The sequence below is a fragment of the Meriones unguiculatus genome, chromosome 1 (genome assembly GCF_030254825.1).
Source record: "Meriones unguiculatus strain TT.TT164.6M chromosome 1, Bangor_MerUng_6.1, whole genome shotgun sequence".
NCBI classification, from domain to species: Eukaryota; Metazoa; Chordata; class Mammalia; order Rodentia; family Muridae; genus Meriones; species Meriones unguiculatus.
In genome coordinates this window covers 4482049-4499525 of record NC_083349.1, presented here as the reverse complement: position 1 = coordinate 4499525, position 17477 = coordinate 4482049, and the positions used below count along the sequence as shown (strand labels likewise).

The 17477-nt window shown below is 53.0% G+C and overlaps 1 protein-coding gene across 1 annotated transcript; it reads right to left on the bottom strand.

Moving 5' to 3' along the window:
* Window positions 1-189: 189 nt before the first annotated feature.
* On the bottom strand, window positions 190-16368 carry Cpt1c (carnitine palmitoyltransferase 1C). Its single transcript, XM_060379518.1, is given in 20 exon segments — window positions 190-431; window positions 434-500; window positions 700-792; window positions 903-1016; window positions 1735-1911; window positions 2440-2574; window positions 3058-3222; window positions 3717-3833; window positions 4648-4753; window positions 5809-5991; window positions 6106-6301; window positions 8640-8724; window positions 8807-8914; window positions 9040-9162; window positions 10831-10968; window positions 11044-11145; window positions 11516-11687; window positions 14374-14513; window positions 15088-15242; window positions 15937-16368. Coding segments are annotated over 19 exon segments (2475 nt in total). The 5' UTR covers window positions 15229-15242; window positions 15937-16368; the 3' UTR covers window positions 190-318.
* Between the last annotated feature and the right edge of the window lie 1109 nt (window positions 16369-17477).

Genomic DNA, 17477 nt, shown 5'->3' with positions numbered 1-17477 from the left:
AGGAACTGGGCTCCTGAGTGTGAGGAACAGACTGATCTGTCTGGCCAGGGAGTTTGGAATGGAGCCTGCTCAGGTGGTGGTGTGGGCTATGGTTAAGGTGAGGACAAATGAGAAGCCAGATTGGGGTGGAAGGGGTGCCCCATCCTCCCCACCCCCACTCCACCCATCCCCTGCACAAGAGCACAGTGATACCACACCCAACTCACATATCTTTATTACCAGGTGGGTGTGGGGATCCCCAGTCCTTAGGTCTGCCCCAGCCTAGCCCTGGAAACAGTGCCCTCCTTCCTGAGAGAGACCAGCTCCCTGCTGAGGGGCTCAAAAGTTGGTGGAGGTTGTGGGGCCCTTGGGGTCCGCAGTCTCGTTGGAGAGAACACCACGTCTGTGTCCCGAGTTCTCCCCAAGACTCCTGAACTGGCACTTGAAATGCTGCCAGCCTGGAACAGGGAGGCAACATCCAACAGGGCGCTCTCAATGCGCTGCCCCAGCCGATGCGAGTCCTGCAGAGAAGCAAACAAGGTACCAGGGAGGCCTGGGAGGCCTGGGCAAGGGCACTGGGGCCTGGACCTCTGGTCTAATAGAGGAGGCCGGAGCTTTGACTGATGTCTGAGGGAGAAGGCTAGACCAGGAACCTTCAGAGTCTGAAAGGCTTAATCCCAGAATTTAGAGAGAGGCGAAAGGCACTCAAGCTCATCTTACTGTTTTTATGCTTGATTTCTTGCTGGAGATGTGGAAGGTGATCATGTTTTCCCCCATGAAGATATAGGAGATGCCATACCCCTGGTCGCTGGCCTGGAACAGGGAGAATGAAGCAAGCCCCCCATACACACACACCGGCAGGGCAGGAGTCCCCCTCCCTCCCGCCTTGGCTGCCCAGAGGCTGGACCCCAGAGTCCACTCACAGGCCCAAATCCACCGCCAGAGGAAACATAATCTGGATAATTGTGGAAATCAAACAGGTGCGTCTGCTGCACAGGGATCTGGCTGGTGGACAGCGGCCACTGCTGTGACTGGACCTGAGGGGAGCAGGTGGTCACATGAGCAACAAAGGCTCCTGTGCTCCACAGGGCAGACCTCTTCCTATGCCAAAGCAATGGCTGTCTGACCTCCCTAACCACACCCATTTCCTACCACACCCATTTCTCCCTGAGGCCATTTGAGACAGGGTTTCTCTGTGTAGCCCTGGCTGTCGTGGACTCTGTAGAGCAGGCTGGCCTCAATCTCAAAGATATCTGCCTGCCTCTGCATCCCAAGTGTTGGGATTACAAGGGTGTGTCATTTTGCTGGGCTCACCTGACCCTTCTTTCTCCTCCTCCCATTTTTTCTTTTTTCTTTTTTTTTTCTGAGACAGGTCTCACAATGTAGTCCTGGCTGTCCTGGAACTAACTCTGTAGACTAGGCTGGCCTGGAACTCAGATCTGCCTGCCAAGTATTGGGAGTAAAGGCATGTGCCCACCTCCCCCAGCCCTTCCTTCCTTTTCTGGTGCTGGGCAGTGAGTCCAGGGCCTGCAGCATGCTAGGCAGGGGTTTGGCCCCGGGTCCTCAGCCCCTCAGTGGGGAATTCTGGACTGGGGCTTACTGCTGAGTCCCTTTCCCCCCTCAGCCCCTCTCTCTGGCTTGACTGTCTCCACTGGCTCCTCCATTCATTTTTTTCAACATCACCCTCCTTGTTCTTAATTTCTCCTGTCTCCTGCCATTCCCTCCTCTCCCTTTGAGCATTTCCCTGCACCTGACCTGGGTCAGGAAGGGCGACTGCATATGGAGGAATCGCGACATGACATAGAGTGCAAACAGGTGCCGGTCAATCCCCTGCCCGCTCATTGCTGCCTTCAGTAGAGCCTGGTGCTTGTCCACAGCCACCCGGAACAGGGCAAGGCACTGTTGGTCCTGGTCCCCAGGCAATCCGAGGTCATGGAAAGACAGGAAGTGGGCTTACTTCGGGGACCTGATCATGTCTGGCCTCAAGCCTACTGCCAAGATGTCTACAAGGCAGGGATATCCACCTCACTCTACTGAGAGGAAATGGGCTCAGAGTGGAAGCAACTTGTCCAGGGTCCCACAGCCAGGCACAATGAGCGATATGTGCCTGACTTGAGGCCCTTTCAGCCCTCCAGTGAGTCACAGTATGTCACAGGAGCAGGGCGGTCCTGAGTGGAGGCTAGCAAACCACTTGAGGTCATGGTCATTAGCATCACAGTGGCAAAAGCAAGGGGAGCAGCAGGGAGAAACAGCTCTCTGCAGTGTTCCTTCCCCCAGTCCTGTGTGTCACCCCATGAGCACCAGAACACACTCTCCTGATCTATCGCTGTTCCCTCAGGTTTGGTGCCCGTGAGCAGAGCTGGTTAGTCCCTTGGTGTGGATGCCCCTCCCAGATCCTGGTCACAAGTATCTACAAATATGAACACAAAGGATGGAGACTCCAGTGAGGCCCACACTCACTGTCTTCTCCTTGTCCTCCATGGCTCTCACAAAGCGACAGGCCTCTGTAGTGCAAGACCTCACCGCCTCTGTCCTGCCTTCCAGGAACAGTCGGGTCATGGCTGACTCATAAGTCAAGCAGAATTGACCCCTGTCCTGGGGAAAAGGAGAAGAGGAACCTGTCAGCTAGCCTCAGGATGTCTTCACAGTCTTCGTCCACCTTTGTCCTGATCTCCAACCAACCTTCCTTCAAAAATATGTAGAGGAATCAAGATGGCAGACTGACAGGACAGCTTACCCACAACAAGATGGCTGGCCCACACACGATGAATGGCCCACAAGAAGATGGCTGATTCACAACAATATGATCAACCTACAACAAGACAACTGACCTACCAGGCTTGGTTGTTCATGCCGTTAATCCTAGCTCTTGGAAGGTAGAGGCAGGCGGACCTCTGTGAGCCCTGCCTCATCCAACCCCAACCCCACACACCCTAAATAAGGCTGATCCAGAACAGTGAACAACCCCTAAAATGGACGAAAGATGACCCACAATGACAAAAAGTGAGAGACGCTAAGTGGCTGAGGGCAGGTGTTGAAGGCTCAGCGGGACAGAACCCTGAGGGAGGAGGCACTGACCCGGAAGTAGGCCAGCTGCAGGACCAATTGGATGAAGCTGTCTGAAGAGACATGGCAACGTTTGATGAAGCTCTTGCCGAAATGGGAAAAGGGGAAGACATGGCAGTCGACATTGCCCGACAAGGTCTTGGCTCCCCTCAGGGCCAGGGAGATGGACGGGTGAATCTGCCAGAGAAGGAGGCGGGAGAAATGACTGGTGTTACACACAGAGCAGAGGCAGAGCAGGCCTGTTCTGGAAGGGAAGATGGAGATGTGGTCGGAAAGGAAAGAAAGGAGGAGGTTAAGATAGGGCAAGAACGACAATGGCGGCGTGGGCTGTGGCTGGGCTGAGGGCAAGGACTGGCAGGCGGGAGCCTGAATGGGTTTGAAGGGACTAGGCATGCTGGCTGCTGGGCTTGAAGTCTGAAGTTTGGGGGGCACTGCGGTGGCTGGGACAGGCCCACCCGGGAGAGAAGGTGCCGTGCGGTGAACAGAGGTTAAGAGGGAGGGGGCAGGGGCTGAAAATGGCATGGGTTTCGGGGGCAGAGTTAAAGCTTTGGGGTGCAGTTAGGGTTGGGGATGGGTGTGTTTGGTGTGATAGGGAAGTTGGGGCAGGGAGGTGAGGAGGACTTCAGCATGGAGGCGAGGGCCTCAGGGGGAGATAGAGAGCAGAGCCTCACCTGCTCCGGCAGCTCCCACTGCAGGCGCTCAGGCCGCGGCAGGGTGGGGTCAGGGGTCCCTTTACAGTGGCCATCTGCAGCGTAGCCCAGCTGGAAGCACTCTGTGGCCAAGGTAAACTGTGGACAGAAGCGGCATTTACTTCTTCTAGACTGGGCCATGGTGGAGAGGCCGAGCTGAAGCAGGACTGAGGGAGGGCTCCCGCAATCCAAAGCTGGGGGAGGTTCTAAGTTCGCGCTGACCAGGCACCAGCTGCTCAACCTTCTGGGCTCACCTTTCTACCTCCCTCTACTGCCTTGTAAAGATGGGGGATCCGTGGACCCATTTTTGTTTCATTTCAAAGCAGGGTCTGATGCAGCCTAGACTGGCCTGGAGCTTACTGTGTCACTGAGGATGAACCCGAATGCACCTCCTGCCTCCACCTCCTAAGTGCTGGAGCTCCAGGTGGCAGCACCATGGCCATCTTACATGCAGCTGGGGTGGACCCAGGGCATCACAAGCCCATCCAGGAACTGAGCCCGAAGCTAGCTTTGTTCCCTACTCAGCTGCTCACCTATAGCCCTGAGTGGCCTCGAACTTACGGCCTTCTGCTTTCCAAGTACTTGGATTGTAGATGTGTGCTACAGCATCCTCTGTGTGTACATACGCATGTGTGCGCTTGAGCTAAAACATCCTGTGTGTGTGTGTGTGTCTTTGCATGTGCACAGGAGGGGAGGTGTCCCAGGCTCTAGGCTTACACTCTCACTGTGCCTTCTTGCTGTGTGACCCTGGACAGTCACTTTCCTTTCTCTGAGCCGGGTGACACTCCAGGCAGGTCACCATGGCCTCCTGATTCTTTGCGGCTCTTCTGTGTCTTTCTGTGAGCCTGTCATGTCGCTGTTCTCAGGTCTTTGAGAGTTAGTCTTGGAGAGGTGCCCAGCCTTAGGAACGCACCTCCCACATATGTCCGGGGACAGGGCAGTCAGCCCACGAGTGCTCCACGCTGAGGCCCAGCTTCCCATTGGAGAAGGCGATGAGGGTGAAGGATTTGTCAAACCAGCTGCAGAAAAAATCAGATGGGTCACCAAAGAGCCAGGGCAGGTAGGAGAATGCGGGCGCCTGAGGGGCTTTTGTTGTAAGAGAGCACTTCAGGGTGAGGATGAAGCAGGGAAACGGGCTTAGGGGTGCCAGCCCCAGGGGCCTCTGGGAGCGCTGCCAGTCTCTAGAGGTCATTTCAGACAGTCTCCACATTGGTATAACAAACTGGGCTGGAGAGATGGCTCAGAGGTTAAGTGCCCTGGCTGTTCTTCCAGAGCTCATGAGATCAATTCCCAGCAACCACATGGTGGCCCATAACCATCCTTAATGAGATCTGGTGCCCTCTTTTGGTGTACATGTAGCCAGAATATTGTATATGGAATAAATAAAACTTAAAAAAAATTAAGGAAATTATTTTTTTCAGGAAGTCAGCTCTCGATGTGCTGGGAACAGACACACAATCCTGGGTCTGTCTTTATGGTTAAATAATCCTCTATCATGGAACCAGACTCCATTATCTGACCACAGCTCAATAAAGAAGTTGGTCATGAGCAGTAACTAGCAATAAGGCAGAGTATCAGTTAAGGAAACTGTTATACTCTAATCAAACAAACAAACAAATAAATGGGCTGGGGAAATGGCTCAGTGATTAAGAGCCCTGGCTGCTCTTCCAGAGGTCCTGAGTTCAATTCCCAGCACCCACATGGTGGCTCACAACCATCTATAGTGAGAGCTGAGGCTCGTGTCATGCAGGCACACATGCAAATACAGCTCATACACATAAACAATACGCTATGCTCAGGCTATGGAAGGCTACACAGCTGCTAGAATAGAATGAGGTACATCTCTGTCTATGACAAAATGAGTGTCAAGATATGAAAGTCTGGGGCCTTAAGTACACGGGTTATTTGGATTAGAGGTCTTCTTGTTCTCCTGAACTGAGTTTGGAGTTGTCGGATAAGTGACCCCTGGATCTAGCTGCTGAGGTGTGAGGTCTGGCTGTCTCCCCTGTGGAGCCCAGGGTCTCAATAAGTATGCAATAAGCGTGTAGGTGGGTTGATAGGGGGACGGACTCACCGGTCATGGCCTCGGCCAGCCAGCAGAGCGTGGGCATAGGCATCCAGGGAAGCTGCAGGGTCCTCCCTGGTCAGTCCTGCCGGCTCAGAATCAAGGGACACAAAGAAGGCAGCCCCTTCCACAGCCTCCAGGGCGGCAGCAGCATGGGTCTTCACTGACTCCCGCACCTGGGCCCACATACTCCTGTCCAAGCGGGATGGGTCTGAGCCCAACTGGCCCTCCCAGCCTGCCCCCTGGAGCCCAGCCTGCCCCCTGGAGCCCAGCCTGCCCCTTGTCACCCCAGGCCATTGGCCTCACCTGGGCGCAGCAGTCAGAGCAGCTAAGTGTTCCTCAAGGGGGCAGGCTGGGGAGGGGTCATCTAGGATTTCCTGGAACTGTTGCTCTAGGGCCCGTGGAGACAGCAGGCCACTGGAAGAGTGGGTCCCTACGCTGAAGAATCGGCCCCGATGGAAGACAGCCACATGCCGGCTATCCCGGAGGTGACGGAGGTAGTCTAGAGGATGGGCAGAACACAAAGATGGGAGGAGGCTACATGATCAGAGCTCTTACGAAACGTGCTCCCTGCCCCCGGAGCTTCTGTTATTGTCGACAGCTGTGTAGTATTCCATTGACTGAGTGAACCCAGGTTGCCTTCCTTCAACATTGATGTATTTGAACTCTTGGTCCTTATGCCTCCGCCTTCCTCATTCAGGGGTGAGTGTTTGAAGTGGAACAGAGGGAATCTCACACAGCAGAGGAAATAAAATGCTCATCTGAAGTAGATGAGGGAGCTGTGTGGGGGAGGGGTGGGGAGGAGAACAGCAAGGGGTGGGCAGAGGAGGACCTACAGAGAATGAAAATCGTTCTGGGAGCATCTCGGGGACAGGGGAGCCCCTGGGAGTCTATGGAGCGACCTTAGCTGCGACCCCTCACAGCAGGGGACGTGGAGCCTGAACTCACCTGTAGCCAGGTGGGACTGCCGGTGGAGAAAGGGCCACACCAACCCACCTGTAAAACTTTCGACTCAAAATCTGTTCTGCCTACAAGAATGTAGGGATAAGGATGGAGCAGAGACTGAGGGAACGGCCAACCAATGACTGGCCCAACCTGAGAGCCGCCCATGGGAGAGAGCCAACCCTGGACACTATTAACGATACTCTGCTGTGCTTGCAGACAGGAGCCTAGCATGACTGTCTTCTGAGAGCTTCATCCAGCGGCTGATGGAAACAGATGCAGAGACCCACAGACCCACAGCCAAACAGTAGGCCGAGCTCGGGGAGTTTTGTGAAGAGTGGGAGAAGGACAGAGGAAGGTGGAGGGGTCAAGGACACCACGAGAAGACCTACAGAGTAAACTAGCCTGGGCCCTTGGGGGCTCACAGAGACTGAACCACCAACCGAAGAACAAGCATGGGCTGGACCTAGACCCCCTCATGTATGTAGCAGACGTGCAGTAGGTCAACATGTGGATCTCTGTCTCTGACTCTGTTGCCTGACTTTAGATCCCTTGTTCCTAGCTGGGCTGCCTTGTCTGGCCTCAAGTGGGAGAGTATGTGCTTAGTCCTGCTGTGTGACTTGAGGTGCCGGGATGGGATGGTGCCTCTTAGGAGCCTCCCCTTCTCTGAGAAGAAGAGAGTAGAATGGGGGGAGATGGTAAGAGGACAGGACTGGGAGGAGAGGAGGAAGGGGGCTGGGAGCAGGCTGTAAAGGGGTTAAATAAATAAAATTTTAAGAAATTAAAAAAAAAATGGATCAGAGGACCTCCTGCAGCTAGGCAAGAGGTCTGCTAAGGGGCTGGAGAGATGGCTCAACAGGCACTGGATACACGTGGCACACATGTATACATGCATGCACAACACTCACACGCATGAAAAAGAAAAAGAGATCTGGGCAGGAGAGATGGCTCAGAGGTCAAGAGCTCTGCTGCTCTGGCAGAGGACCTGGGTTCAATTCCTGTCACCCACATGGCAGCTCACAACCAGCTGTAACTCCAGTTCCAAGAGACCCGACACCTTCAGACTTCCAAAAGCACCAGACACATGGGCGGTACACATATACATGTGCAGGCAAAACACTCCTCCACAGAGTTAAAAGCAGATAGACTGCGATGTAAAAGCAGCAGCAGGGGGTGGCACACGCTCTCGGGGAGCAGAGGCAGACGGATCTCTGAGTCCCAGGGCTATACAGAGAACCCTAGCTCCAAACAAACAAAAACAAAAACAAGAAACCCCAACAAACCACCCAAAGAAACAAAAGACTCATACATTTCATAGGGAACAAGTTGGGGACATGGCAGGGTTGGAGGAAGGAAAGTGAGGAAGGGAAATGATGTCACTTTTTTTCCATTTTTAAAAATTGCCAAAAAAATTTAAAAATTAAAAACCATACCAGCTGAGAGACTTTCTCGTTTGCCCCACATTAATACTTTTCTTTTCCTTCTCTTTCTCTTCTTTGTTTCCTTTCTTTCTTTTTCTTTCCATTTTGTCATTTTTATTGTTTTTGCTTTTTAGAGACAGAGTTTCTGAGTTTCTCTGTGTAGCCCTGGCTCTCCTGGAACTCACTCTGTAGACCAGGCTGGCCCTGAACTCAGAGACCCTCCTGCCTCTGCCTCCCACGTGTGCCACCACCGCCAGAGTACTCATGTACTATTTTTAAATGCACGCCACCCCAGGTACCAGGGTTCTCCCATTTTACTGTTGAAGAAACTAAGGCTCAGAGGGCACAAGGATTTGCCTGAGGCCACACGGGAAACATCATAGTCAGGGCAGAGACCCACCCAGGCTCCTGCTCTTAGCCACTGGCACTGTTGCAGGAAGGGACACGGACTAAGCGGGGATCGGGGATTGTCCTCACCTTTTTCCACCCCTGGAACCCTCGTGGTGTTGAATATCCTCTCGTACTGGGCAGAGCACAGGGGTCGCATCCCCATCAGCAAAGTCTGCAGGGGCCCAAGGGTTCCTGAGCTGGGCTCGGCCCCTGTGGCCCCCTGCACCGCCAGGCCAGCCATGGAACTGTCTTACCGGTGCGATCTCCTGCTGGTTCAGGAGGTGGCGATACAGGAGGAGGGCATGGGCGGCGTTGCCCGCGCGTGCCGCCTGCAGTGGCGTGGGTGTGACATACAGAAAATCCTGCTTGGCGGCAGAGGGAGGGAACACAAAGGGCACTGAGGCCATGCTTGTCCCTGATGGGGCCCCGACCTCCAGACCTCCAAAGCAGATGAGATGGTGGTCCCCAGACAGAATTCTGCACTTACGTCATGGGTCACCGAGGCTACCCACTGCCCAGCCTCCCTCCTCACCATCAGGTAGTAGGTGCTGTTAACCATCAGTGAGCCTCGGGAGCGCAGGTAGACAAACTCTTCCCACCAGTCACTGACCTGTGAGGAGAATCAGAGATGCCATCCATGAGGGCGAGGAAGGCGTAACCAGGGCCCACAGACCTCCCTGCATCACAGGGCAGCCAGGATCTCCGGGGAGAAACTGGTTATGATTTAGCAACTAGCAAAAACCTATACACCCATGGAGGAAGGATTAGTTAATGAAAATCTGCTACCCTCAAGTTACAGACTATTATGTAAGCATTAAATAGAAGAGGACTGGGGAGATGGCTCTGTTGCCTCGCAAGCATGCGAGTCTGGGTTAGACCCTTGGGGCTCACCTGAGAGCCAGGTGTTGGGGTTCACACTTGCAACCTCAGTGCTGGGGAGGAAGGGCAGAATCACTGGGGCCTGCTGGCCAGACAGCTTAGCCCAATCAGCAGGACCCCCCCCCAGTGAGGACCCCGTTTCAAACAACAAGATGGAGCTGTGGAGAAGACTCAGCAGTTAAGGGCACTCTTGGCTCTTGTAGAGGAGCTGGGTTTGGTTCCCAGCACCCACATGGTATCACACAACTGTAGATAATGCCAGCTACAGGGCATCAGATCTGCCGTCCTTTTCTGGCCTCCGTGGGTAAAGCATGCATGTAACACCCCACACGCAGACATATAAAAAATCTTACAGTAAACAAACAAAAAAACCACAACTGTGCGGTGCCCTGTGGAGTGACACCTGAGGCAGGCCTCTGGGCTGCACACTCATGTGCGCACACGTGTGTATATGTACACACAAACACGCATGCACAGCTGCACACACACACCGGTAAGGGACACACTTATTGACATAATGAGCAGTGAGGTACTGCCTGGAGGGCTGTGGACGTCTTACTAGGTGGAATGCTTGCCTGCCAGGCACTGGGTGTGGCCCTGCCTCACAGTGCTAGGTACATACCAAGCCATACCCCAAGCCCTCCTGTACATGCTTAAAAAAAGAACAACTTAGATTTATTATGAGTTTACGTGTTTAGCCTGCACGTATGTCTGTGTAGGAGCAGCGCCCTCAGGGGTCAGGAGAGGGCATTAGATCCTCTGGAGCTGGAGTTATAGAGACCGGAGCCACTCGGTGGGCGCTGGAAACCAAACCCAAGTCCTCTGTAAGAGCAACAAGTGCTCTTAACCACCGAGCTGTTGCTGATTCCCTTTCCCCTGTCCTGCTACCAACTGGACAGGCTCAGTCCCTCGTCAGGCTCTCTGCCCACCTCTGGGACATTTATAGTTCCGTCCTTCTTCTTCCCCACCTCTCACTGCCTGTCTCCTGTCACCTGTCTCCAGTTTCATACAGAAGCCAAGGCTGGCATTCCCGAATCATGCGACTTATTCCATGCCTCAGTTTCCCATCTAGCTCAGCTCCCGAATGAGCTAACCATCCAGCTAGGAAACTGTCCGGGAGCTGGAAATGCTGGACAGGTTCATGTGGAATGCTGGGCCTAACTCAAGTGGTGGCACTCAAACTCAGATGCAGGCTCCTGAATTCCAATGTTGGGGACCAGAGGGAGGGGCTGAGTGCAGAGGCGGGGCTTGGAGTCTGCCGAAGGGGCAGGGCTACCTAGTCAACAAATCACAAGCAGGGTTGAAGCAGGCCAATCGCTTGGCTGGGCCAATCGCGGCAGGGCACGGCTAGGGCGGGTGGGCCAATCGCTGCAGGGCCGGGCTGGCCCCTCAAACTCACGTAGTTGGAAGCACACCAGGACTTGAGGTGCAGGTAGCGTTGCAGCCGCGGTGCCTGCAACCTCAGGAAGTCGCTCGCCAGCGCCGCCACGCGGTCGAAAGCTTCGTCCCCAAGCACAGGGCGCACTGACTCTAGGTACTACAAGAACAGACAGAGGTGTCAGGCCCCACCGGCCCCCCCCCCCGGGACCGCCCCACCCCAGGACACTCCCACCTTGCGTACGGACTCCTGCGCCGTGGGCACAGGCTGTCGCGGGAGCGCGCGTTGGAAGCCAAACAGCCTCGGGTTCCTTCCAGAGAAGATTCGGACCAGTGCCTGCGGGACAGAGGAGAGAACCCAGTTGGGGGAAGGAGGGAGCGGGAGTAAGGAGATGAAGGGGGAAGGAAAGCGGAGAGATGATGGGGCAGAGAAGACAGAGATGATGGGAGAGAGAGGGAGAATGGAGATGAGGGAGGATAAGATGATGGATGGTGGAGGGAAGAGAGGATGGAGATAATAAAGGGAGAGAGAGACAGAGGTGATGGAGATAGAGAGGGGAGGGAGGGCGGAGAGGAACAGACTTAGACAGAGAGACACACAGAGTCCAAGAGAGAGAAAAAGGGACAGAGACCCAGAGAGAGTAGGAGTAGGGGACGGACACAGAGGAGCAGCAGCATATGTTCTGGGAGTCTAGACTCTCACATACTAGCCAGGTCTTTGTGGGTGAGGACATGATGCCATGAGGTTCCAGAAGCCAGCCATGGTGGGACAGAAGGAGCCTCAGAGCCACATGAAGTGTGAAGATCAGAGCTCCCCACAAACATGAGGCAAACAGTGCTGCTGCCAGGAGCTCCTGGAGCTGATGGTACTGTCCAGCCCTGGGAGAGAGAAAGGAGTGAAAAAAAAAAAAAAAAAAAAAAAAAGGCCAGGGTTGGCCCCAAAGCTATGCAGCGGATTGAGCCTGCAAGATAGGTGTTGGCACAACCATGTTAGACATTTATTTACGTCATAAAGTGGGTGTGTCCCTCTGCTGCCCATGACCACTCCGGTGAAAGCACCAAGCTTCTAAAATCACTCCTCTGGAACCAGGAAAGCATCAGGGTGGAGTGCTTGCCTACCATGCCAGTGCCCTGGGTTCAGTGCATAAGCTGGCTGTGATGGTACTTTCCTAAAATCCCACACTGAGCCAGGCCCACACGGTGGCACATGCCTTTAATCCCAGAACTTGGGGAGGCAGAGGCAGGTGGGTCTGTGTGAGTTCAAGGCCAGCCTGGTCTACAAAGCCACGGCAGGACAGCCAGGGCTACACAGAGAAATCCTGTCTAAAACACACACATACACACAAACCCAAAATCAAAACAAATGAATAAAATAAAATCCCAGCACTGGAGAAGCAGGAGGATGAGTTAAATTCCATCCTCACTTACATAATGAAATCAAGGACAGCCTAGGCTATAAAACCCTGCCATAAAGAAACAAATGCTGGGGCTAGAGAGATGGCTTAGCAATTAAGAGTACTGGCTGCTCTTCCAAAGGACCCAGGTTCAAATCCCAACACCCATATGGCAGCTCACAACTGTCTATAACTCCAGTTCCAGTGGATCTGACACCCTCACACAGGAGAGGCAGAATACCAATGTAAATAAATTAAAAAAAATAAATACATAAATAGAGCCACTTTGCACAGAAATTTATGAGTTTTGGCCAGGTGTAAGAATAGTGTAATCTAGTAATTATGAAGCTCATGCAGGAGGATTTATGGGAGTTCTAGGCCAGACCAGCTACAGAGTGATTGATACCCCATTTTTAAAACAAGTATCTTTGTCAGTTGGAGGCCAGCCTGGTCTACAAAGCCAGTCCAGCCAAGGCTACACAGAGAAACCCTGTCTCAAAAAGCAGAAAAAACAAAAAATAACAATCTGGGTGGTGGTGATGCATGTGTTTAATCCTAGCACTCGGGAGGCAGAGGGAGATAGATTTCTGTGAGTTTGGAGTCAGACTAGTCTATGACGCTAGTCCAAGAACAGCCAGGGATACACAAAGAAACCCTGTTTTGAAAAACCATAATAAATAAAAGAGAGGAAGGAAGGAAAAGGAAACTGAAAAGTGAAATGTGGTGGATGAGGCTGAGCTTTGCCTTGTAACAATCTCCTTCCCCTTCATGTGACTCCAGGTTTAAGGACACGGACATGTCAGTGCAGCTCCTCCACAGAATTCCTTTTTCTAGTCTGCCTCATGAATATACCCTTTCTAGGGGTTTCTACAGCTAACCTGGGCTACGCCTTGTTTTGAAAATCTGCATCTTCTCTGCAAGTTAGACTGACCCACTTCTCAGAACCTGGGACACTTACAAGTACCCCTGCTTGGGTTCCTGGCCTTTCCTAAAGAAACTGATGTTTGCTTTGGCTTGTTCTTGTGAGATGGGACCTTGGTTTGTATCCCAGGATGGCTTTAAACTCAAAACTCACTGTCTGGGCCTCCCAAATGCTGGGTTGGTAGGCATTTACTGAATGATGATTTTTCTTTGTTTTTGTTGTGTATTTTTAGACAGCCTCTCCCTATGTATCCCTGGCTATCCTAAAACTCTATGTAGACCAGGCTGTGCTTGAACTCATAGAGATCTGCTGCTTCTGCCTTCCAAGTGTTGGGATTACCAGCCACCATGATTGGCAAACCTGATATGGTAGCACTTCCAGGTTTTGGGAGGCAGAGGCAGGTGGATCTCTGTGACTTTGAGGCCAGCCTGATCTGCATAATGAGTTCCAGGACTGCCAGAACCACATACATAAAGAAACCCTCTCTAAAAAAAAAAGAAAGAAAGAAAGAAAAAAGGCTGGGCAGTTGTGTACACCCTGAATTTTTTTTTAATTTATTTAACTTTTTTTATTTTATGTGCATTTGTGTGAAGGTGTCAGATGCCTTGGAACTGGTGGTACAGACAGTTGTGAGCTGCCATGTGGGTGCTGGGAATTGAACCCAGGTCCTTTGGAAGAGCAGACAGTGCTCTTAACCACTGAGCCATGTCTCCAGCCCTGTGTACACCCTTAATTTTTAATCCCAGCAATCGGGAAGCAGAGGCAGGAAGACCTCTGAGTTGGAGAGGCCAGCCTGGATTACAGATGGAGTTCCAGCACAGCCAGGGATACATAGAGAAACCCTGTCTCAAAAACAAACAAACAAACAAAACACCAAACCAAAATAAAAACAACCCAACAAAACCCCTCAGTAAAACAAGAAGTACCTGTTGCTCTTGCAGAAGAGCCAACCTCAGTTCTCAGCGCCCATATAGGCAGCTCACAGGTGCCTGAAAGCCCTCAGGTCTCACCACCTCAGCCTCCGCTGGCACCAGCGTTCACATGAAGATACACCCATATAGACACACAGCAATTTAAAAAATAAATCTCTAAAAAAATCCATAAAAATTTAGCTATTTTCCATCATTCTTATCAAGTAGCCAGGATCAAAAATGCGCAAAGGGCACCGAATGCACGCCTTTCTCTGACAGGCAGAGCACACGGTGGCCCAGCTAAGGGCAGTGAGGGGGATGAAGCGGGAGGTCCTCACCAGGCTGGCAGCAACTCTTTAATCTTCTCCATCAGTCCTAGGGAAGGATCCAGCTGGAGGAACCAAGCCAGCTGGATTGCACTGAAGAGGAAGAGCCAGCTGAGGGGGCTTGCAGGGACCACGCCAGTAAAAATGTCGTTCTGCGGCGAGAAAAGTGCATCTTCAGTCATGTGTGCCTGGGACACGCTCCTCATTACCTTCAGTGACTTTTGAGGTCCTGGATGTGGGCAGAGCTCAGGATCTTCAGTAAGGAGTTGGGGATGTGGTACAGCCTTTGCTGAATTCCCCAGTAAGGGGCTGCAGCTGTGATAGAGCCTCTTCCTAGAATCTACCGTGAGGAGCTGGGGTGTGGCTCAGTAGTAGGGCAGCCCTTGGAATCTACCAGTGAGGGGCTGAGGGCAGCATTCAAGCTGGCCTACTTTGTTCAAGACCCTGGGTTCTGGCCCTCGGCGCTGACAGATAGATGGATAGACAGACAGACAGATCCAAAATAAGGAGACTTCACTACTAGAAGTTGTTGGGGGAGGAGGGAAGTGAGTTAAGAGCTGAGCAGGGGAGGCCAGTAGGTGGGACTGAGCATCCCAGATGAAGCCATAGACAGATAGCTAGTAGTGGCCCAGGACTGGACATCCAGACCTTCAGAAGCGAGCTTCAGGTACCGCCGAAGCAGGCACCTGGGTCCCCAGAAGCAAACCAGCCAGTAGCTCTCCTCACCCAGACACGCCAGAGATGCCTTTTCCAGGAGCGCAGGCCGGAGAGGTAAATCTCCTGCCACACAGGGGAGCTGAGCTCCACTTCTGCCCCGTCGGAGCTCAGTGAACACAGCAAGCTGGAGGCCTGGTGTGCCTCAGCCATGTTCCCCGCGAACCCTAGGAGGAGGAAGACGGGGAGTCACTCTCCAGGACCTGGCCGTCCTCCTTCAGACCCACGGGTGCCGACTTTGCTTCTGCTCTCAGATGTGGGGGTGGAGGGGTCAAGGCCCCGGGGAGTCCAGACCCCCAGCGCTCCATCAGACCCAGTGCAACATGTCAGACACGCTCCCTTCCTCCCCGCAGCCCCAGGCCGCAGCACTCAGCTCCCTCTGCCCTAAGACCCTGACAGCTGTTGCAGTTCACAGTTGGAGGGTCAGAGGGCTTTGGGGTAGGGCTTCATTCAATTGGGGGTCTCTGGGAATGTAGGGAGAGGCTGGAGAGCAAGCTTGCTGAGAATTCAGTTATCAGTATTTGGGGTGGGGGAGGAAAACCGATCCACGTTTACTTGTGGGTTTTTCAAATAAAACACACTAGTTTTTAGTTATTTTTTTAAACGAACTCGTTTTTTGATTTATAGGAAAACGAACATCTGCCGAGAGTGGCACTGTTGGCTTCCCATTGCAAGGCAGAGGCATACGGAGCCCTTTCCACAATGGGATCTGGAGAGGTAAGGAAAAGGAAGCACCCTACTGCGCATGCTCGGCAGCGAGGGATGAGGGGAGGAGAGTCCAGGGCAAGTGATGGAGAAGCCCCACTGGCCTCCCCCAACACAAGGCCAGTAGCCCCTCCTGTGCCCGGTTCTGGTACTTACACAGTCCAGAAGTCAGCAGCTGCGGTCCCTGGAGTCAATCCCACCAACACCTCTTTTCCCCGCTTTTGAGCTCAGTACCCTTTTCTTTGCACATCTATCTAGTGCCTGTGTAATGAGCGCACGACTTGATCAATTGTCTTTGGCTGTCACCCTGAAGCCTAGATCCACGCCGTGGGTGTCTGCCCGGCATTCAGGGCCTGGGTTTTATCCCCGCCCCCTCTGATCCCTCCGCGTTCAGCGCCTGCCCTTTTCCAATCCCTCCGCGTTCTCTCCCCGCCTCCTCAGAGTCCTAGCGTCCAACCCTGTTATCCTGAATCCGCTTTTTAGCCTGTTCAAGAGACTAGACCAGCCTTAGCTCGGTCGAAGCTCACAGTTCTCTTCTAGGCAACATCATGCGTGTTGCCATATATCTGCTGCAGCCCATCCTAGGAGATGCTTGCGGTCAGGCCTCTTCAGAACCACCCACAGCAGGGGCAGGGACTGAAAGGCACCGGAAAGCCGTGCCGCTGGGGTGTAGGTTAGACAGAGGGACCGCACACAATGAGCACAGATGTACGTCAGCCTGGTGTTATTCCACTGTCCACCATGGGTCCGGTGGTCCTCAGGGTACACCCCGACAGATACCCGCTGTCATCTGGCAAGAAGGGCACTGTCCAGGTCACTTTGCTGCAGGTGGGGAGCTGTGATGGTCCTACGCTCAGGCTTCTCTAGCAGGACCTTGGAAGCTAGTGTGACTGAAGAACTTTCAGGTACAGGGCAGAAAGCCAGAGAACACTGGCTTTTTCTTTTTTTTTTTTTTTCTTTTGTCTAAGAGCATCCTAGAGCCTAGGTCTAAGTGAGCTCTGGCTTTAATGACCCAACCCCATTTGGCCATGCCAAATACGATCCCAGTTCCTGCCTGTTCCCTGGCCAATGACCCAACTTCCCTAAACACTAGTGGATCAGGACACTGATCTCACCCTTACTCCTGAAGACACGAGGGGGAAGGTAGCCTGGGGTCTCTGGAATGAAACCAGCCTACTTAAAAAGGGTACAGGATGGAGGTAAGGGCACTGGGTGCTCGGCTCTTCTAGAGGTTCTGAGTTCCAGTTCCAGCAACCATATGGTGGTTTACTACCATATATTGTGAACTGATGCCTTCTGCTGGTGTGCAGGCATACATGTAGACAAAACATATAAACCTTTAAAATGTTGAGCAGTTGTGGCACATGCCTTTAATCCCAGTGCTTGGGAGGCAGAGGCAGGTAGGTATCTGTTTGAGGCCAGCCTGATCTGCAAAGTAAGGTCCAGGCCAGCCACCGCCCCACAGAGAAATCCTGTGTGTGTGTGCGCCTAACCAAAAACCATATGGCACAGGACCATATTGCAGGTCTTCAGTCCCAGCACAAAAGAGGCAGAGGCAGGTGGAGCTCTGTGATTTGGAGGTCAGCCTGGTCTACAGAGCTAGTTCCAGGACAGCCAAGGCCACACAGAGAAACCCTCTTTCAACCACACCCCTCCAAGAAAAGAGATACAGCTTAGGCAGGACAGGACGTGGGAGG